The 22,170-nt window shown below is 35.4% G+C and overlaps 1 protein-coding gene and 1 long non-coding RNA gene across 2 annotated transcripts in view; one reads left to right on the forward strand and one right to left on the reverse strand.

Annotated features, from left to right (window-relative positions):
* Positions 1-2,235: 2,235 nt before the first annotated feature.
* On the forward strand, positions 2,236-6,070 carry LOC144216598 (uncharacterized). The gene is made up of 3 exons (XR_013330688.1): positions 2,236-2,349; positions 4,631-4,675; positions 5,962-6,070. It is a non-coding gene; the product is annotated as an uncharacterized LOC144216598 (long non-coding RNA).
* Positions 6,071-6,541: 471 nt separating this feature from the next.
* LOC144216585 (C-type lectin domain family 12 member A-like) overlaps positions 6,542-22,170 on the reverse strand; it is a 15,980-nt gene continuing 351 nt past the window's right edge. Inside the window, exons 2-7 of the mRNA XM_077745980.1 lie at positions 20,028-20,129; positions 15,880-15,978; positions 13,471-13,683; positions 10,916-11,025; positions 7,642-7,728; positions 6,542-6,607 (exon numbers count right to left, since the gene is read on the reverse strand). Coding sequence (XP_077602106.1) covers positions 6,542-6,607; positions 7,642-7,728; positions 10,916-11,025; positions 13,471-13,683; positions 15,880-15,978; positions 20,028-20,129 — 677 coding nt within the window. The remainder of the gene's footprint in view (positions 6,608-7,641; positions 7,729-10,915; positions 11,026-13,470; positions 13,684-15,879; positions 15,979-20,027; positions 20,130-22,170) is intronic.

Consider the following 22,170-nt stretch of genomic DNA (forward strand, 5'->3'; position numbering starts at 1 on the left):
ATAATACCTTGAGTAAATGTCTTAACCATTCTTGGAAAAACCACAAGTATTTCTAAAGGATTCTACTAGACTGAGTGAAGCAAACATTGCAAATATTTTCTGGACCAAACTTGAATGGATATCCTATATTTCTCATTCTTAAGAATTCAAGTATTAACAACCAAAATTGTATCTAGGTATTTGTTTTTAATCAACAAACAGATTGCCTGAATTAGATGGAGGGAAGATAGATATGTAAAATTAAAATATATAAAAATCTTCCTTCTTTATTTAGAAACTAAAAGTGAAATATAGTATTTTTTTCTTTCTGTTTCATCACTGTATCTTCTTTCAAGCATTAATAATGAGATTTAAGTTTATTTTGATTGGCTGCATGATTTTGAACTGTTCAAATAACATTAAATCACTTTCACTAGGTGTGAAAGGATGATTAGGAATTAGTCAGGCAAATATAAAATGTAATATTAAATATAGTATGTTGCAAGGAGCAACATAGACAAAGGCTTGGATATAAGGTATCTGGTGGATTTTAGAAAAGTAAGCATGATAGGAGCTTATTTTATGAAGCAATGTCAGATCATGGACATTTATACGACTTAATATGTTTTGACATAGTTCTATGTATTGATGTCATGATATATAATTAAAGTCCTTATAAAACATACTAAAAATTAGGTTATATTTAATGAAACACATTGCTTAGGGATTGGAAATTTCTCATGTTTTAAAGAAATATTAATCTAATACATAGGAGTTAGCTTGGTGGAGACATGAAAAACTGCATTATTGGTGGTAAGAGGAGATGAGGACCTAGAATAAGCTAAGGTGGAGAATGGGATAGATCTGCAAGAATAGAATAAAGTTTCTAAAATAGAAATTATTTGGTTTTACTAAGGGAGAGGGTAAAATTGAGGTAGGAAACAATGCTTCCATTATTTCTACACTGATAAATAGGAGTTGATATAATAAATTTATCTTTATTTTGTCTAGTGTATTTTTGGGTTAATCAGAGAAAACTGTTCAATGGGGTCGATAAAAAGCTTGCTCTGGAGGTTAGGAGTGATAATGATGTGGGCTTCATCCGCATTTAAATAAATGTTAATATAGCTGGCATATGAAGAAAAGAGCAGATGTAAAAAGAGGAAGGTCTAAAGTAGAACTTCAAAGAAAGACAGTGGAGAGAGAGAAAGAGATAGAGTCCAAAGAGATTGAAAAGGACTCAAAAAGCAATGCGACAATAATATGGGAGGTTAAAGATGAGAGCATTTCAAACAGGCATTAGTTATCTATCTATAGTGTGAAATGCTGTAGGACTGTAAAGTGCCTACTTCATTGGCAGTTTTATGATCAAAGTGATCAGTCACACTTCACTTACGTATGACTGAAGTCCCTTTACTGTTACTTTTAAGAATTTTTAAATTTTTAGTTAGCTTTTAGTATTTCTCAGATTTTTATGACTAACCTGGTCCGTCATTACCAGAAACTGGAAATGCCTTTAGAAACTTACAGTTTGTTAATGCACATTTTTCATGAATATTATTTTTAAGTGCGATACTGTGGTTTATAATGTTATACCCAGATCGCAGTATCCTCACCAACCAGAGACCACCAGGGAGACCGAGTCACGCATGCAAAGGCAAAGGGCTTTATTACGGGATCGAGCTCAGGCTCACAGACTTCACCAGCGCCGTGGATCTGTGCTGAGAGCCTCGAACAAGGGCAGAGTCGGGTTTTTATGGGGTTTGTGACGGGGAGTTACAGAAGTTGTGACATGGGAACAGTGATCCAATCATAATTATTCAACATCATTGACAGCGGGTTTGACCATACACATTGTCTAGAGTATTCGTTACTTTTGGCGGGATCCAATTACAACGTTTAGAGTACCTTTAAATTTAACCAATCACAGAGCGAGCGTAGGGTCTTATTCGGCGACTAATGGGTTAACTTTAACATTAGGTAACAGGGTCCTATCTATAGTTTCTATCTCCAGGCCTCTCCCTTAACAATGTGGAGGGTGGTCGCTGGACTTTCCTGATGGGGTGTTGCAAGGGTGGTTACTCCTGCCTCGGGCAATGTGTCACTGCCTGATAGTTTCCGGGAAGCCGAAACTCAGGCCTTCTAGTTTAGAGGGGAAACTTAAAGCCTGTCACGGAGTCAGTTTGGTTTAGACGTTTAGACTTGTGGCCTTACAATAATATGTATTTTGGTCTTCCATCTACAGTTTCTGGCTTACAGCTCCTAAACTCCTTGGAATTTCCTAAGTGGAAACAATGGAAACATCTTTTATTATAACATTTGGTCTCTTGTCCGCAGTTCCTGAAATCAAGCCACTTCAAAGCTGTAAAGGTAAAATAGGTATTTTGTTATTTGTAACAAGTCCCTTTCAACCAGGAAGGCCTGACTGAGTTTATGTTAATAAGTTGACTTGAGGAAATCCCCTGGGCTGGTGGGGGAGAGGGGGAGAAGAGGGTGGGTGGTTGCCAGGGAAACCAACCAAGAAAAGAGGGCTAGAACTTTCAGTCCCACCCCTGATTTCCGGTTGGAGATTGAATCTACCAATGGTCAATGATTTAATTAAGACTGCCAATGCAGTGAAGTGTCTGTAAAATCCCAAAGGAAAGGAGTTCTAGAGCTTCCAGGTTGGTAAGTCTGAAAGCTTCTGAGGGCCACTACGCCTGGCCCCAAGCCCACATGCCACAGGAACAGAAGCTCGCTTGTTTGGGACCTGCCCCCATGTATCTCTTCGTCTGGTTGTTGATTTGTATTTTTTAATAGTCTTTGTAATAAACCAGTAAGCTAGCAAATAAACTGATTTCCCCAGCTCTGTGAACCACTCCAACAAGTTTATTGGAACCCAATAAGGGGATTGAGGCAACCTTTGATTTATAGTCTTGTGGGACTGAGCCCTTAACCTGTGGGATCTGATGATACCTCAGGACAGATAGTGTCAGAATTGAGTAAGAAAAGAAAAAGGAGAGGAGGGGAGAGGAGAGGAGGGGATTGGAGGGGAGGGGAGTGGAGGGGAAGAGAGGAGGGGAGAGGAGGGGAGGGGAGGGGAGAGGAAAAGGGACAGGGAAAGGAAAGAAAGGAAAAGAAAAGAAAAGAAAAGAAAGGAAATGAAAAGAAAAAAGAAAAGAAAACAGAAAAGAATTGAGTTGAATTGTAGAACACCCAGCTGGTGTCCAACTGCTTGGTGGTATGGGGAAGAAACCACCACATTGTAACTGGCGAGCAAAATCGTAATAAGTATGTTATATTTTTGTGGTTATTATTATCACAATTGTGAAGGACACTTCAGTAGTCCTGAAGGAAAGTGTTTTGTTCGATCACAGGTCTTGAAGTACAATCATATCTATGAATATATTTTCTAATAAAGTGTCCTAGCATTACTAGAATAAAGCATGTGTGGTAATAATACCTTAATCTTCTATGATTGTAAAGGATTGCATTTGCAAAAGCAGCAGAATCAAATTTTGACTGGAACAAAAATTAAATGTGCAAAAATATATCTTTCATTTATCTATAATTTGACCTAACTTTCAAGTCCCCTAAAATACCCAGAAAATTCAATCATGCCAATTTTGTTAGACAAATCAGATTATATCTGGCCTTTTCTCTATCTTACTTCTCATTGCAAATATTCAGTAAATTCATGATTCTTTCATTTTCTTCCTTATGGCATATCTCATCAGGCAGGTACAGTCAAATACTGTATTTTAATATCACTTAAAATAATTCTTAACTTGGTGCTTTTGCTGCAAAATTAGTATATCACTGATTATTTACTTTAGTTAGGTACTTTTTTTAGGAATTGCCTTTTTAGTTAAAAAATTTTTTTAATGTTTATTTATTTTAGAGACTGAGAGACAGAGCACAAGCAGGGGAGGGACAGAGAGAGAGGGAGACACAGAATCCGAAGCAGACTCCAGGCTCTGAGCTATCAACACAGAGCCCAATGCACAATTCGAACTCACAAACTGCGAGATCATGACCTGAGCTGAAGTCAGATTCTTAACCAACTGAGCCACCCCAGTGCCCTGAACTTATTTTTAAATATCAGAAATAACACTTGTTTGCTCTAGAAAATGGTAGGAAATACACGTGATGTTAATGAAACTAGTCCCCTTCTTAGCCAGAATCCACATGGGATTACATCCTAAAGAATTCAATTTTCTTACATATAAAAAATTGAAAAAGTAATATTAATTTGAACGGATATTTTCCAGAATTTTTATTTTGATTGATGGATCTGAGAGGAGTAATACTTTTAGACACTGAAATTTCTATCCAAAAATAAATTATTACTCTTTTTGTTCATCTTGGCACTTTTTACTACAATCTTAAGTCCTCATCATTTCATATCCCTTATTACTTTTTTCATATGAGTTTTATATATTTGTTATGTTGGACAATACCTTTTCTCTCATTAGAGCAATTTGCTTTCCTAACAGCCTTTTTAGTTTGTATATAATAAGGTATATGTCATGATTATTTGTCATGAGATTGGCCAACATAATCTTCAGTCATTTTTTTCAAGGTCACTTTTTATATAAATCCACAGTTAATATTTTGTCATTTATAATCAATTGTCACTAATCTTTTCATTTTTCTCTGTTTTACTTGCTAGAATACTGAGGCAATGTTAAATAAGAATGGTGATAAACACATTTTGGTGAGTACAAAAAATATAGAATCACTATTTTGTTAGCATTTTAAGGAAATATTCTACCATTCTAATTCACTCAGAGTTTTCTCTTTGTTCTCTGGGTGTTAACATATGTAAGTGGTGAATCACTAAATTCTACTCCTGAAACAAACATATTAATGAGATATAGGTATTAATTGAACTTAAAAATTGCTATAATTTACAGGGGTCAATGGAGGTACTCAAATTATGCAGTACCTAACTGTATTGGAAGCACAGATAGTTCTCATTTTGCATGGTTCCTATACGACAGATTTCAGGGACCTTGGTTCACTTAAATAACACCAGTCCCCCAACAACACAGTTCAGTTTTCATTTACTACAATATGTTGTGAGTAATTGCATAAAGTATAAATGTTGCTGCGACATAAGTTACAGATGCTCATTATAATCAGTGACCAATCATGTCCCTTCTTTCAAGATCTGTCCACGATCGTGCTCATTAAGAAGCACTTATTCTTGGGGCGCCTGGGTGGCTTAGTCGGTTAAGCGTCCGACTTTCGCTTAGGTCATGATTTCGCGGTTCGTGGGTTCGAGCCCCGCGTCGGGCTCTGTGCTGACTGCCAGCTCAGAGCCTGGAGCCTGTTTCAGAGTCTGTGACTCCCTCTCTCTCTGACCCTCCCCTGCTCACGCTGTCTCTCTCTCTCTCTCTCTCCTAGAAATAAATAAAACATTTTAAAAAAATAAAAAAAAAAAGAATCACTTATTCTGTTTACATATTGATAGTTAAACATACAGTAGTTTACCTTCTGTGTTTCTCAGTTGTAGAGATACTTTACCCAAGATAATTTACCTTTTAAAGCACTGCTACTGCTAGATAATGTTCTAGATCACCCAGATTCTCTTAGGGTCTTGAGAGAAAATGTGAAAATTTGCTTTTACCACCAAACACAACTTCATTAATCTAAGGAGTTACTTAAGCTTTCAAAATCTTAGAGATGGACTTTTGGACAGACTATTGACACTGCAATTGGAGATCATGAAACTTCTTTAGCCAAGTTTTAGAAGTAATAGTATAAAAGCATGCAGCTGAAAAATTTCAAACATCTTGGAAGGAAGTAACAGGATATTCACATAATAGACAAGAGCTTTTTCCACATGTGTGAATAACTTTGCAGAATGCAAATTAAATCCAAATAGAGTTAAATATCAAACAGTTGTCAACTATACTTCAATAACAAAAATATTAAAATAATAATAATAATAATAAAGAAATAGCTGACTGTGAGAATGTCGATACTGCATCATTTCAGAATCTCAGAGGACTCTTAACTTACTGAAGAACTTACTGAAGAACTGAGGAACTTGCTGAAGACAATTTCTTGGCATAAATGAGTAAAGGAGCTGTTCTGAGGGAGATGAAGCTGCCTAAAGTAAGTGATGCCAGCAAAAAACCTTCACTTTAAAGGAACTGTTGGAAAAGATGCCTAATGTATACAGTTAAGTTGTATCAAAAGAAGTTGTACCATTCTTCTTATTTCTCTTGATAAATGAAAGAAGCCACTTTAATCCTCAATGTTTCTAATATTTTAAATTCCAATATATTACATAATATTAATTTTCCCTTTTTTTTCATTTCCTTGCACATTTCTAATCAGCAGTAAGAAGTTTTTAATGTTTTGGCAGAAGAGTTTTAAAGGTTGCAACACAATCAAAATTTTTCCTTTGGATTCTGAGAATGAGTTTGCAGAGTTTCAGCTTACAGGATCACCTTCGTGTTGCACACCATTACAGCAGACTAGGAGTGTTTGCATTCAGCTACAACTGAGAATTTAATATAGCTACTTTATTTTCATGAATATAACTACCTAGAGCAATAATTTTCCAACCATTTCATTTCTGTTGAATTCTGCATACTTCACTATTTTCAACACTTGGAATCTTTATTGGGGTCCAAACCTGTAACGAGAAAACAAAAACAAAAACAAAAAAACCCGATGGTATGCTTTATTTTGTTTTGTGTTTTAATTTTTTAATGTTTATTTATTTTTGAGAGAGAGAGAGAGAGAGAGAGAGAGACAGAGTGTGAGTGGGGGAGGAACAGAGACAGAGAGACACACAGAATCCAAAAGCAGGCTCCAGGCTCTGAGCTGTCAGCACAGAGCCTGATTGGCTGCTCAAATTCACGAACTATGAGTTCATGATCTGAGCCGAAATTGGACACTTAACTGACTGAACCACCCAGGTGCCCCTAAGTGTGCTTTATTTTGTAAACGAGTTACCTCATAAGTTCAATCTTTTATTGCTAAAATGTAGTCTTTTCTTGTTAAACTATTTTAGTTAAAAGAGGTCAAAATGACAATAACTATGGGGACACCTTACATTATGGTAAGAATTCACCAGAACCCTCAACTGTCTAGGGCCCAAAGCTACTTCTGAGTCTTTCATTACCAATTTCACCCAAGAGGTCACTGAGTAATCTGCGGTTGCCCAGGACTTGTCTGACTTATGCCCGGCATCTTGGCATAATTATCTGTAATGCTTCCTTTTATTCTCAAAGTGCTCTAGTTTGGACAATAAATCATTTGGTCATCCTGAGTCTCATTTTTTTTATATTGCAAATGGTGATATCCTTGACCATGATTTGACTTTGTTTTTATATCTTCCCTCCATTCCTTAGTGTCCTAGGAAAGCATAGAATAGTAGTGTGAAAGGAAGGACAGGGAAATACACCAGAGCTTCTGAAGTTTTACCTCATGCATTCTCAAATCCATGAACTCCTTCTATATAAACAGATTTTTTGGTGGGAAAAAAATTGTTTGAGCTACAGACAAACGTTCCCAGAATTTTTTTTTTTACCATCTTTTTATACATCTTGGCCATACATAGGGGATGATTGTCAGAGAAACATCTTAAAAATTAGCATCCTGAATTTCTTTTCTTATTGAGAAGAAGCAAGGAACAGGTTCACTGGCCAAAAGGCACAATTTTACAACATTTTCTGCTGCCTCATTAGTCTTCTTGAGAGAACAGTTCAGATCCATCCAGGAGAAAGGTGACGGAAGACAGGTAATGTACAGCTACAAACAAAGGAAACATCAGTTAGTGGTCTTTTGTACCACAGGAAGCTAATTCAAGTGCAACAGAATCTGATTCATATTATCAAAATTCCACTCAACAGTTATTTCCTTTCTTGGTTCCTTGCCCCCTTTCCCTCAGTGGAATTTTAAAACCTTTATTCAAGCTTCCTCTTAACTCCATTACCACACTGTTAACATGGAGCAGATGATAGGCAAAAAGAAGTCATTGGATGAGCTAAGTCCCCATTCCTCCAGAGATTCCATGTCTATAATTGTATAGGTTTTCATTTCTTTTTTGCATTTCTTTTGGAATGGGTTCCCATTCAGTCAAGACTAGCCTTTCCAGTGAGACCCTCTACTCCTTTTCAATTTACCTATCTCTACCTACTCTTTTAATCTTTCCTTCTTTGTTAGGCCCTACCCGGAAGTAAGTAATAATGTCTTTAAAACTCCTCCTGGTACTGTGAATTTTTTCTTGAGATCTAAAAGATATCTTGTCTCCCATTAACTTTCAAGATTCTTAAGAGAAAATCTGAGGGTGGGTGTTATATGGAAACCAACTTGACAATAAACTATCTAAAAAAGAGAGAGAGAGAGAGAGAATCTGAGGGTACCTGGGTGGCTCAGTCGGTTAAGCGTCCGACTTTGGCTCAGGTCATAATCTCATAGTTTGTGAGTTCGAACCCATGAGTCGAGCCCTGTGCTGACAGCTCAGAGCCTGGAGCCTGCTTCAGATTCTGTGTCTCCTTCTCTCTCTGCCCCTCCCCGACTTGTAATCTGTCTCTCAAAAATAAATAATGTAATAAAAAATTCTTTTAAAAATCTGGAGTTTAAGCTTTATTGTTTCTTTGTCATTCAGATGTCAAGCAACTTCTATCTTATTTGAGCACTGTATTTATTTTTTTGTATATGTGACATAATAATTGAAGTTAAATAATGATTTGCTAATTTATCGATTTTTTGTTTTGGTTCACCTTAGATTCTAAGTGTCTTTAAGATTTATAAGGGTAGGGGTTATTGTTATATCCTCAGCATTTAGTCCATGTTGCAGACTTTAGTAAACACTTCAGAAATATTTGTTTGAATAATAAGATGTTATCAATATGTATCCTATATTACTTGATTTATAGCACTTTTATCAAGGTTATCTTTTAATTGTCAACTAACTTTTTATTTTTAGACCTATCTTGGGCTTGGAAGATAGGCAGACTAGACTTTGAGTCTTCAATCTGCTACTTATTATTCATGTGATGTGAAGAAATGTATCCTCTATGAACTTTAGTTTCTTAATCTGAAATTTAGATATCATGGTACTTCTATTGTAGATTGCCTTGAGGTTAAATAAAACATCTTTTCCAGTTTGTGATGTACTATAGGAATGGAATAAATAGTATTTGTCATTACTTTTATGCATTGTTTAACCTCTTTGGGGTGTTTTCACTGTTGATTGCATTATTCTTGAAACTCTTCTCTCTATTAGTTCTCAGGGTATCACACCTTCTTTTTTCCTTCTTTGTTTCTTTAATCACTATTCGTAAACATTTGTGCCAGTTTTCCTATTTTCCTGACCCATTTGTAGTGTGGATATCTAGGGCTCTATGCTTTGGCTTTTTCTTTTCTAAATCTACTAATTTATTTAGGATATTGTCACCTAATCTACAGATTTTGTTTTTATTGACCAAAACTTACCAGGCTCAAATTCCTCTTGTGACAAGGAACAGCACTTTATTCATCTTATATCCCCCATGAAAAGTACACAGTAATCATTAATAAATATTTGATAAATATTGTTTGATAAAATTATGGCTGGATAACTTTTAAAAATCTTCAGTACAATCTTCTCCTATTCAGCTCCAACCCCAAAGGTATTTTATGTCCACGTCATTCTCAAAAGCACCATAAATTTGACCTACTAAAATTTACACTCAATATCAGTCCCAAACACAAAAATATCCTACATATGACTAATCATTTTTTCTTATGTATAAATTCAAGACAAAAAAACTTAAAATCATCATGTTCTGTTCACTTTCCTTCAGACCTCGTATCTAATTAGATTGTGACATGAAACAATTTTATTTTTTCTTAATTTCCCAACTGTTTTTTAATTGATTTTCTTGATTCAGATGTCTCTTTTCCTAAAAATGTAAATTATCAAAATAATACATAAAGCAATGAAAAATCTCCTCTTTGGCATTCTAAGTACTCCCTTTACCTACAGAAAAAAAATTTTTTAATCAAGATATTGAAGTAAACTTGTACTTCAGCCAGGCTTAAAGTGTTTTCAGTATCATAGGTGGATATATAATAATGAGCAAGACATATTTTTCTCCCTTTAAGAAGCTAAAAATGTAGCAGATGCACTTATAACTGTTAACTAAAAATGTAATGCTGTGCGAATATGAAAGAGAAAGCCATTAATTGAGCTTATTATGAGGAAGGTCAAATATTAAAGAAGCAATGAGGTTGAAATTTGAACACTGAATTGGATAAATCAAGTTCACAAAGGACAAAAGAATAATTCAACTAAGAAAATTATAAAGGGCAAAAACCATAGGGTATGAACCACGTTCAAGTGAATGCTGTTTACAAGATTTTTGGTTAGAGTATGTTAAGAAAAACAACAGCAAAATAATCATGAGCATTGTGGTAAGTTTACCTGATTTGTTTCATTGTATTTTAACTCATAACACTAACTAGGGTAGTAATATGTGACAACAAGATGGATAATATGCAAGATTGTGCCAAGCACTTTGCAACTGAGAGTATAGCTTTGCATCAGTGGACAACAATTCTAAGGGAGAAGAGAATCCCATACTTCCATTTGTATTATGATACATGGCCAATTAAAATAAGCCCCACAACTGGAAGTAAATCATTACTCTCTCCTTTCTGATTCTACAAGAACCAGAAAATACAGGGAATAAGAAATACCAAGGAAACATAGTTCCATAGCTTACTTGTTGTGATATGTCCCATGGACTGATAATTGTAGATGTTATTTGAATCTGAGACAGTAGAATTCCCCAGTAACTCCGTTCAGAGGGGAGGAACAAAGGTGAAGGGCATGAAGGCCATTTATTAGGAATAGCCAAGGACCAGCAATATTGTTGTCCACTTTCTCCTTACCTACATCTTAACAATGCCAAAAACTTTGTGTGGATGTACCCCAAAGAATAACACAGACCTGGCTTTTGTAGTAATTTGATTTATTGTTCATATCCACCTGGGAGTGAGGTCTGCTGCTGCTATTTCCATGCCACATCCACGAATCAAAGCATAAGTGAAATTCAACATCTGAAAAACAAATGAGGAAAGTCTATTAAAGATGTGATAGTGACACTCACATATACATAATAGGTATGCACAGATGTACTATAGATTAGCATATATATCAGAAGTTACAAACATTTTCATTACATATGGAAATGAGTAACAAAAGTTATATGCTGAGAGAGATGATTGCTTATAATATGAGAGAAAGAAGGGAAGGCAATCTGAAATGGAACAAGATTTGGCTCAGGAATAATCTGAAAATAGAAAGAAAATCATAGCTGCAGAGGAAGGAAAATGATGAAGGGAGTTTTAAAAGCACTCACAGAAAACTTAAGTATGTTTGGATTGCCACAAGACCCTGGCTCTCTTTTTTTTTTTTTTTTTTTATAAACCTTATCACCTCACTGTTTCCTTTCTGTAAGACTGTTTTAAGTGGTCCAATATTTTTCTGTAGTTGTCAGATTAAAATTCAAACTCTTCCCATTATCTATGGGAACGTTCATGACATTCTAATTTTAAGTTCACTTAGCTTCCTGTCAGCCATTCACATTGAATACCTTGAATTTTCCCAGCATACCCTGCTATCTCTCACTAAGTTTTTTGCAATATGCCTCTTCTCCCAGCATTGACTATATACCCCCATCCAGTCTGGACTGTTTCCTCCAACTATATTGTTTACTGCACTATATTTATGTTTACAAGCATTGATTACACTGAATTCTAATTTTTTGTTTACTTGTCTTCTTTTCATATCATGAGTTACTCATGACAAGGGATAGTTATAATGGTTATGCATAAAACTTTATATTCTTCAATGTGTGTTGGCACATAGGGTGAAGTGATTTCTTTTTTTTAATGAAAGAAGGTAATAAAGGAAAGGGTGAAGAAAAGAGGGAAGAAAAATTAGTCAGATGCTATAGAGTTTTCAGAAGAAGAAAGGACATGGGTCCTCTCAGAGCTTACACTGTGATTGTTGGTATCACCCTTTGTATCCAGCCTCATTTGAAAAGGGAAGCTCATACACTCCATCTTGGTCTTCCACCCTTAAAATATCCTGACAGATTTCTGACTTTCAGAGAGATCTAATGTAAACACTATCCTTTTTAAACAACAGTGGAACCAACCCACTCCAACTGTCTTATGTCTTCTTAGCAAGAATCATAAGGTGCTTAAGAGTGCCAACACATGAAATAATAAGGAAAGGAAAGGGAAAATTACCTACTTTCCCCAAAAAAAGAATTTAGGAAAGAGGAGAGTGGTATTTTAAAATACTCCTCTAGGGGCGCCTGGGTGGCTTAGTCGGTTAAGCGTCCGACTTTCGCTCAGGTCATGATCTCGCGGTTCGTGGGTTCGAGCCCCGCGTCGGGCTCTGTGCTGACAGCCAGCTCAGAGCCTGGAGCCTGTTTCTGAGTCTGTGTCTCCCTCTCTCTCTGACCCTCCCCTGCTCACGCTGTCTCTCTCTCTCCTAGAAATAAATAAAAATATTTAAAAAAAAAAACAAACTTTAAAATACTCCTCTAATGAGTATAATTAGAGGACTCCAAAATATATTATCTACATAAGGTACAAACAGGATGCTACAAAAACTAGAACTCTTGATAATAATGTAAGGGTTTATCAGATTAAAAATATGATTGTTGAAATAATAGAAAGATTTGAAAATGAATCTAAAGCCAAAAAAAAAAAAACAAGACAGAGAAAAGATGATATCTGCAGATCTGAATATTTGAACAAGAGAAGTCATGGAAAGAACAGGAAATAGAGTGAAGGAAAAATAAACCTATAAGTCACAGAGTATATTTTTCCTAAATTTGAAAGGCAAACTTTCAGATTGAGAAGGCCAGAGAGTACACAGGAAATAAATGATTAAAAAGCACTCATACCCAGAATATCCTAAAATTTCAGTTCCCCCAAATGAATAAAATATCTTAAAAGCTAAAGTCAGGTCATTTTTATGGGATGAAATTACACTGGTAACAGACTTCTTATCAACATTGTGAAAAACAGTGAGGCAACTCTTCCAATACTCTCTAAGAAACTAATTTTTAACCTTTGAATTTATACCTAGCCAAAATAAAGACCTTTTCAGACACACATGAAGACATACATTTATCTCCCATATCCCCAGCTAAATTCCATTAGAGCTAAACTCCATTAAAATGAGAGTGTAAAATGTGAGTGTAAAAAAAGAAAGAAGGAATTGCAAAACAAACAATCTAACCCAAGAAAAAGAGAGGAAGAGGGAAAAGGATTAGTTTGATAAAAATAATAACTAAACACATAAAGAAACTAAGTCAAAAAAAGACCAAAAAAATGCTTTCTTAATAGAAGAGTGTGTAAATGATTACTGTATTTTCATGTTTTCTTTGTTTCAGATAGATTTCAAGATTTTGAACCCAGGAAAGATTCTAGGGGAAAACGGAGGACCCAGTTACTGAGGTGACTATATGAAACCATTTCACTCACAATTTTCCTTCTGCTTTAAGTCTTCACAGTATTTTGAAGTAAAGAAGCTCAGCTCCTGTAATCTGTCTTCTATCATGCTTTTGAAACTGATATACTCCCTTGAGATATTATCATACATATTCATGTATAGTGTTACATTTTTCTCCAATCGTTGTATTGTGCTTTGTTGAATGTCATCCACTGTTCTGTTGCCGAAGATGAGTTCCTGGTAATCTATAATTCATATCATGAGATCAATGACTTTGACATAGCCAAAGCTTTCTAATAAATTATATTAACCTCACTATAATCATTTAAAATTTAATGGAATGCTCATATTAAAATGTTAACCCATAGATATGTAAAATACTTTTAAGGTTAAAATTTATTTGAGATAAAAGTGTTTTATGCTACTCAATGGAGAATAGTTCCTTGTTTAAGAAAATGCCCAAATAAGCTTAAAAAGAAAAAAACAAGGAAGATCTATGTGAAGTAGAGGTTTCTAGATAAAAGATGATGCAATTCTGTAGTCAGTTTATAGAAACGGGCATCACATTTGAGATTAGGAGGCATCATAATATATTGGTGACCCTCTGGGTTGTATTTTGAGTTTCTTGGAGAGACATAACCATGATTTAAAGATGCAGAATTGGTAAACATCAGCCTCAGGATTAAAAAACAATTCAGAATACTTCATTTCTTGAAGAAGATCAGAAGATTCAGACAACTTTATAACTTCTTCGTTTTGTGGATCGTTATAGCATATGATGACTTTTCTATATAGATTGATGTTTGTTAGTTTACTGGGGAACACTGCAACTTAATAGAATCTTTCATTTTTAATTTAAGCTTTCTGAGGATTAAATGAGATAAAATCAGAAAGAATGGTTGCTCAAGAAATGTTAGCTATTATTATAATCATTCTCTCATTCCTTCAAGATGCCTTTGTACTCACTAGTGTAGAAGGGAAGGACATCTCCCAGTAGCATCCAGGCTTGGGAAAAGATGTTCCCCATATATGGAGTCCTTAAAAGCACCTTTTAGTTATCAGATTAGTAACTGATAGATACTTAAAGGAACAAATTATCGTAGGGCTTGGGAATGTGCTCAAAGGATAGAAGAAAACATGATCAATGTAGCAAAGAATAGAAACATGAAAGAAAGGTAAAGGGACATTAAAACCATAAAGTGTAAAATAAAATGATAGATGGATGATCAAATATCCATTTGGTCACTTCCAGACTACCTAGAACTGGAAAAGTACTTTGAGTTCTTTGACACTGGAAATTGAAGGTTAATGTGATTATAGGATACAGTTGGAGTAAAGATTAAATGAGATAATGCACGTGAAGAGCTTGAGAAAACATTAGTACTCAAAAATGTTAAGGAATATAATGTTATGAGTTATTAAACAAAATATTGATGTAAATGACATATACCCTATGGCTCCTAAGATATTAATGCATGTTTTTATATTTTAATGACTTTTACCTCCATTGGCAGAACCCAATGGCTGTTAGTTTCTTCTCCTTTTCTATATTTTGAAGTTCTGGCAAGGTAGATATGTTAGATCTTTATTGAAAAGATATATTCTTAAAGTACTTGAGATCCCCGTTTTTCCTAAAGGGAGAACAAAGCTCTGATAAGAGTAGATTGAGAATTTTCCTTCTCTTATAAAGATACTTCAACTTTGATATTCAAAAGCATACTTGATTCTGCTTATTCATTTGTTCATCCCCTGATTCATTTATTAATTTAATACATTTATTCAGACAAAGAATACAAAGGATAAATACATACATAGTGTATGTAAGGCATAGTTTATGCCTTTACAAAGCTGGCATTATACTGGAGGAAAGAAACCTTGCTCACCAATTATTATGGTAATGTAAAGAACAGTTTTAAAATTTTAGGAAAAAAGTTATCATTTGGGAGAGATTATCTTTCAAAAGACACCACGATGAAGCCATCTCATATTCACTGATTCACTGGTATCATTCCTAGGAGAAATTAACTGGCTCTTAATGAAAGAATTAGAAAAAAAAATCAAATATGATAAGGGTATTTAGAATGAGTTGGGCAAGAAGAAAATGCAGGCAAAATGGAGAATTTGTTTCACACATATGAAATCATCATGAAAACTCACAAAGTATAATCAGTTGTATTTTTGCTGTTGCATTGATTTTACAATTTGTAGAAAAATAGGCTTTACATTACTATCTTTGCACTATTCTGCCATGAGGAACTGCCACTGAAGGAATTTGATATTAAAATATCCTCAAGACAATGATTAACATGATAGGATCATATAGTAATGAAGCCTGTTTTCCTCTCTATTAATCTGGAAATATGTTAATATGGATATGTCTCAGGAGTTGGATTCATTTGCAATGTGCCTGATAAAACCAATGGACAGCCTCAGAAACTTACTCATCAGGTGCAGGGTCCCCAGTCCAGCCAGCACCAACAGGTTCATGGTCAGCGAAATGAAAGCAACAGTGCACCATACTCTTGATGGAGCCTTAGGTCCTATGAAGAAACACAAATCCATAGGCGCCTGGGTGGCTCAGTTGGTTAAGCATGTGACTTTGGCTCAGGTCATGATTTCATGGTTCATGAGTTCAAGCCCCACACTAGATTCTGTGCTGACAGCTCAGGGCCTGGAGCCTGTTTCAGATTCTGTGTGCGTCTCTCTCTCTCTCTCTCTGCCCCTTCAGCACTCATGCTCTATCTCTCTCTGTCTCAAAAGTAAATAAACTATATTAGAAAAACCCTTAGAAACGAAACACGAATCCAGCAGAATGACATGAAGCAATGTATTTTATGTTCTTTCCTTTCTCTGACCTTCTTCATGCCCTGCCCCTTATGTGTGGGAGTATTGGAACTTTATTAATATTATTCTTTTAATGAAAAAAATTGTTTGCAAAGTCAGGCAGTCCTAATTTATGTTCAGCCAACTTGAATATATCTCTACACTCAGATCTAGCACTGAAAATATGTAATTCCAGGTAAATGTGCTCATAGGACATATTTTGGATACTTTCATGGACACTCTCTTGATCCTTCCCTTATCTAGTTGTTTCTTCATCTCCAGGCCACCTGATGGATTATCCTTATTTTTTCTATACTAATATTGATATATATTATTTAGTGTGATTTACAATCCATTCTCTGATGATTGATCTCTTCAAGTTTTCTCTTTAACATATTACTAAGAAATCATCTACTTCCTTTAGATTATCAAATTTATAGCCATGAAGTTGCATAGTCTGTACTCTTGCATGTATTTATTCTCCCCCTGTTTATGGCTGCATGTTTTCATAATATCTGATAATTTTGCTTTCTCCATATTTCCTTAATTTGGCTACTAGGTTCTTTTTAATGAAACCAGTCTTCAGATTAAATTTTCTCTTCAAAATGTTTCTATTTTTGATTGAGGCTTTTAAATTTGTCAATTTTCTCTTGATTTCTTTTGTGATTTTATAATACGTATATTAAGATGGGTTATTATATTCTTTCTCATCTGATAATGAAAAATTAGGATGATAAATCTTCCTTTAATAGTTTTAGCTGTTTCCAAAAGGAAATGTTTCCCTTTGTATTATATTCTAAATATTTGTAAAGATACTTGGGCTCTCCAACCTAGACTTTTATAATACCTTTATTCCCTCAGCTTTTCTCCTAACACTGAGTTTTACTGTGAGAATTTAGTAAAACTTGTTCTAGACTATATAAACTTATCTTGCAGTATGTCTATTTCATTGCTAAAATGATTTAGCACTTTTATTTTTATAATAATTTTTCATTACACTCATTCCATCATCAGCTATTACTTTTTGACTTGCCCCTAAAATTTCCCCTTACTTTAGGATCTAATTAATTTCCTGTATATCTGGAAATGTTTTTGAACGTTTTTCTTAGATGAAGTATATGATGACTTTCTATTTTGTTAGAATGGATGAATTATATATTTTCTGAATTCAAATAGGTGGATGATAGTTATTTTCCCTCCATATATTATTCAGTACTAGATGATGTTTAATTGTTCTTTAATTATTACTTTGTTTAAATCTATTCTTTTTTTCTGTTTCCGAAATCTTATTATTTACATAATAAATCATTTGAATAAATTCTTGAAGTCTATTATGATTTTCATATGTCTTTAATTTCAAATAATTTCTTCTGTATAATCTTCCAAAACATCCACTTGGACCATAATAACCTTCACTCTTTCTTTTAACTCATCTATTGAAGTCCATTGCAGTGAAAGTCATGGGGTTTCAATTTAAAATGTTTTGATTCCATAATCTAATGTCTCATATAATCTTATTATGCTGGTTGTTTAATTTGGTTATCTTTCTCCTTCAGGCATTCTATTTTTACTAGTAGCTACCTGTTTGAGGCCTTTGGTGTTTTTCTCTTTGGCCTCTGTGTCTCCTAAAATCAACAGCTATTTTTATTTTCCTTTAGTTTTATCTACTCTGGAGTTTGAGACCAAGCTCTGGAATACTTTGAGAAGTGTCAAACATATGTGTAATGGAAATCTCACTTGTTTCGTCTACTATATGTCAATGGCCAGATGACAAGCTGTTAATTCTATGTTCCATATAAAGGGGGAAAACTGGTCCAGTGTCTTCTCAGATACCAGGTCTAGAATCTCTATGATTTAGAATCACAAAGGACCTTGTGTGCATGCCAATTCAGCTTACATACAAGTCCTTTGAGACCAGAAGGATGAGCAAGTCCTTGAAGACAACACAAGAAGGTTGGTACAAACTTTCTGCTATAGAAGTCAATGATCTCAAGAGACTAGGAGCAAGAGAGGAACAAGAGAGGAACGAGAGAGCCCTAACTCTTCCTCTAAGTCTTTTTCTTTTTTCAAGCTCTTAACTAGCATAGAAGTAAACCACCTCTTCTTTTTTATTAGAACGCTATAAGAGTTTTGGACATAGACATACTTTTTTAAAGTGTTTTTTTGTTTCTTTGTTGTTTTTTGTTATTTAGAGAGAGTGTGTATGTGCATGGAGGAGAGAGAAAGAGAGAATCCTAAGGGGGCTGTATGCNCCTATAAGAGTTTTGGACATAGACATACTTTTTTAAAGTGTTTTTTGTTTCTTTGTTGTTTTTTGTTTTTTAGAGAGAGTGTGTATGTGCATGGAGGAGAGAGAAAGAGAGAATCCTAAGGGGGCTGTATGCCCAGGGAGGAAGGACTTGGGGCAGTGGACACACTGTCAATGTCTGTCCTATTTCTAGCTCCACATAGGGGCGGTACTTAATACTAGGAAATGGGAAAGAAGGGCAGAATAAAAGTGAATTTGGGCTGACTGAATGGTTTTTTTAAAATATTTTTTATTTATTTCTAGGAGAGAGAGAGAGAGAGACAGCGTGAGCAGGGGAGGGTCAGAGAGAGAGGGAGACACAGACTCTGAAACAGGCTCCAGGCTCTGAGCTGGCAGTCAGCACAGAGCCCGACGCGGGGCTCGAACCCACGAACCGCGAGATCATGACCTAAGCGAAAGTCGGACGCTCAACCGACTAAGCCACCTAGGCGCCCCTGGGCTGACTGAATGTTAATGAAAAATCACTGGAATTATTTGTTACAGACAGATCTCATTCTTTTGTCTTTTGTTGTTGTTGTTGTTCTAAAAATTCTAATAAAATAAAAGAAGGATAAAGAAGGCATAGATTCACAACAATGAGGAGAAAGGAAACCACAGAAATGGCATTTTGGAAGGTGGATAGCAAAGCTACTGGTAACTTTGTGGGCTCTGGGAAAGTGAACCAAAATCAGCAGTGAGAAAACAAAAAACATGCTGATCCTCATTGAAGAATCCCAAAAGCTCTGTGACTTGGTGATAAAGTTGTACTTTATCATCCCAAGTGGAGGTGTGAGGAAGCCTAAAAACAATAAAAGTCCCTGAGTGTCTGTGTATGACTCTGATAGACTCATTTCACCCCATATTTTCTCCCTTACTTCATATAACCGAGTTACCCTCTGTGAGATAATAGGATATATATCTATGTCTGTATCTGTATCTATATCTATATCTGAATCTATCTGTCTGGCTTATTTCCTGGAGATAAACAATATGCCAGATAGAGAATTCAAAAGAATGGTCATAAAGATCCTCACCAGACTTGAAAAAAAAAAAAAAAGTGGACGGTCCAGTGAGACCTTCAACAAAGAGATAGAAAATATAAAAAAATAACCATTCAGAGATGAAGGATTCAATAACTGAAATTGAAAATACATTGGATGGAATAAATAGTAGACTAGAGAGAACAGAAGAACAGATCAAGGAGCTGGAGGACAAAGTAATGGAAAACTAGCAAACTGAACAGGAAAAAGGAAAGAAGAATAATAAGAATATCTGTACCTGTATCTGTATCTATATCCATCTGTCTGCCCTATTTCCTATCAAAGAGCTTCTAAAACCCTTAGTTCCTTTATCAAATGTTTTCCATCTTTTATCTTTAAAAATAATCTCGAGACTTTATGACCCACTGTCTCCCACAAACAGTGCCCATCTTAACTTTCTCCTTGACCTAGTGGCTGCCTGTGCTCACTGAGGGCTTACCTGTCACAGGTCTGCTCTGTGCCATCTCAGCTCTGCTCTCAACGCCCCCTGCTTTATTTTCAGTTTCACCATCCATCTCCATTTCTGGCATTTCATGACTATCTTTTCAGGAAAAAAAAAAAGCAGAAGTGAGGTCACTTCTCTAGTCCTCTTTTTTACTCTCTAGCTTTCCAGATATTCCCAGGATCCTTGGTCTGATTCTGCTTCTGATGAAAGATACTTTTTTAAATTTAAAATTTAGTTAATATACAGGGCAATCTTGGTTGCAGGAGTAGAATTCAGTGATTCATCACTTACACGCAACACCCAGTGCTCATCCCAGCAAGCGCCCTCCTAATGCCCATCCCCCATCTAGTCCCTCCCCCCACGCACTCCACTGCATTAACTCTCAGTTTGTTCTCTGTCGTTAAGAATCTCTTGTGGTTTAAGCTGTCACCATCAAGACAGTATGGTATTGGCACAAAAACAGACACATAGACCAATGGAACAGAATTGAGAACTCAGAAGTGGACCCAAAAGTATACAGCCAACTGATCNCCCACACTTCCTATATGATCATCTGTTTTGCTTCTTAAATTCCACATATGAATAAAGAAGATGTGGTAAATGTATACAGTGGAATATTACTCAAGCATCAAAAATGGAATCTTGCCATTTGCAAAGACGTGGATGGAGCTAGTGTATTATACTAAGTGAAATAAATTAATCAGATAATAAATATTTTAAGCAAACACTGTGTGATCTTTTATAAAAACTAAAATTAGAATAATATACACAGCCGTGTTCAAAGGGATAATATTTTATAAAAAGTATTAGAGAATATACGACAGAGCATAAATTGCATCTCCAGCTTTATAAACACCTCAAATCAGTTGCCTATTATATTTATTAGATGGCAAGGATGTTATACTTTTCCCCAGTATATACAGTGGCTTTGTCAATATCATACACACAGAGAAGAGGACTTTATGTGAGGGACCTGGTCCTTAAAACATTATCCACTAACCAGAGATATGTTCACAGATGTGATTTTTCTTCCTCATTTGAATATAAAATACTTCGGGGTAAATTCATATATTAAAAATTGCACATACACATAGAAGGTATAATTTTATATAAGGATCAAAAAGTCTTAAAAACAAATACAAAAGAAAAAAATAATGTAAATAACAAATTGTAAATAACAAAAAATAATCCCAGGGAAAGCATAAGAAACCATATATCCTAAAGCAATAAAAAATTTCAGTACACATGATTCTTTTTTTAAAATTTTTTTTGATGTTTATTTATTTTTGAAAGAGAGATGGAGAGCAGGTTGGTTAGAGAAAGAGAGAGACACAAAATCTGAAGCAGGCTCCAGGCTCTGAGCTGTCAGCACAGAGCCCGATGCGGGGCTCAAACCCACGAACCATGAGCTCATGATCGGAGGTGAAGTCAGACAGTTAACCAACTGAGGCACCCATGGGCCCACAGTACATATGATTTCTGATGTCCCCCCAAATCATCTTTCTACTGTTCCACTGTTACCTAACTTTCTAGGAATTTGATTTGCTGGATAGAAAAGATTGGATTTATGTAACCTGGAATGATAGTATGTAGAGATGAGGAATCTTCAATCTCGTTTCTTGTCTGAAAGAAGCAAATGTTTACCACATCATCACTGACTAGGATCCCAGGGTTTTATAAATCTCATAGCATATGTCTATTGTATGTCTTCTAGTGCACCTGGGTGGCTCAGTCGGTTAAGTGTCTGACTTCGGCTCAGGTCATGATCTCACAGTCTGTGGGTTCGAGCCCTGCATCGAGCCCCGCGTCAGGCTGTGCTGACAGCTCAGAGCTTGGAGCTACTTCAGATTCTGTGTCTCCCTCTCTCTGACCCTCCCCTGCTCGCTCTCTGTCTCTGTCTCTCAAAATAAAATAAAGACATAAAACTTTTTTAAAATTTTATATCTTCTAGCAGTTCAATAAAATTCCTGGATAGTTATGTTCATGCTAATACTGCTGTTCCTTCCCTTAATGGTCTGTATGTGAGATCATCCTGAAATGATCCCTAAGATGCCTAGAAACCATAAGAAATGCTATTTTGGTGACACCAGAGACCTGGATTTCCAGAGGCCCAGACCACCATCCTTTTTTTTTTTTT

This window comes from Crocuta crocuta, unplaced genomic scaffold, assembly GCF_008692635.1.
Source record: "Crocuta crocuta isolate KB4526 unplaced genomic scaffold, BGI_CrCroc_1.0 scaffold109, whole genome shotgun sequence".
Classification (NCBI taxonomy): domain Eukaryota; kingdom Metazoa; phylum Chordata; class Mammalia; order Carnivora; family Hyaenidae; genus Crocuta; species Crocuta crocuta.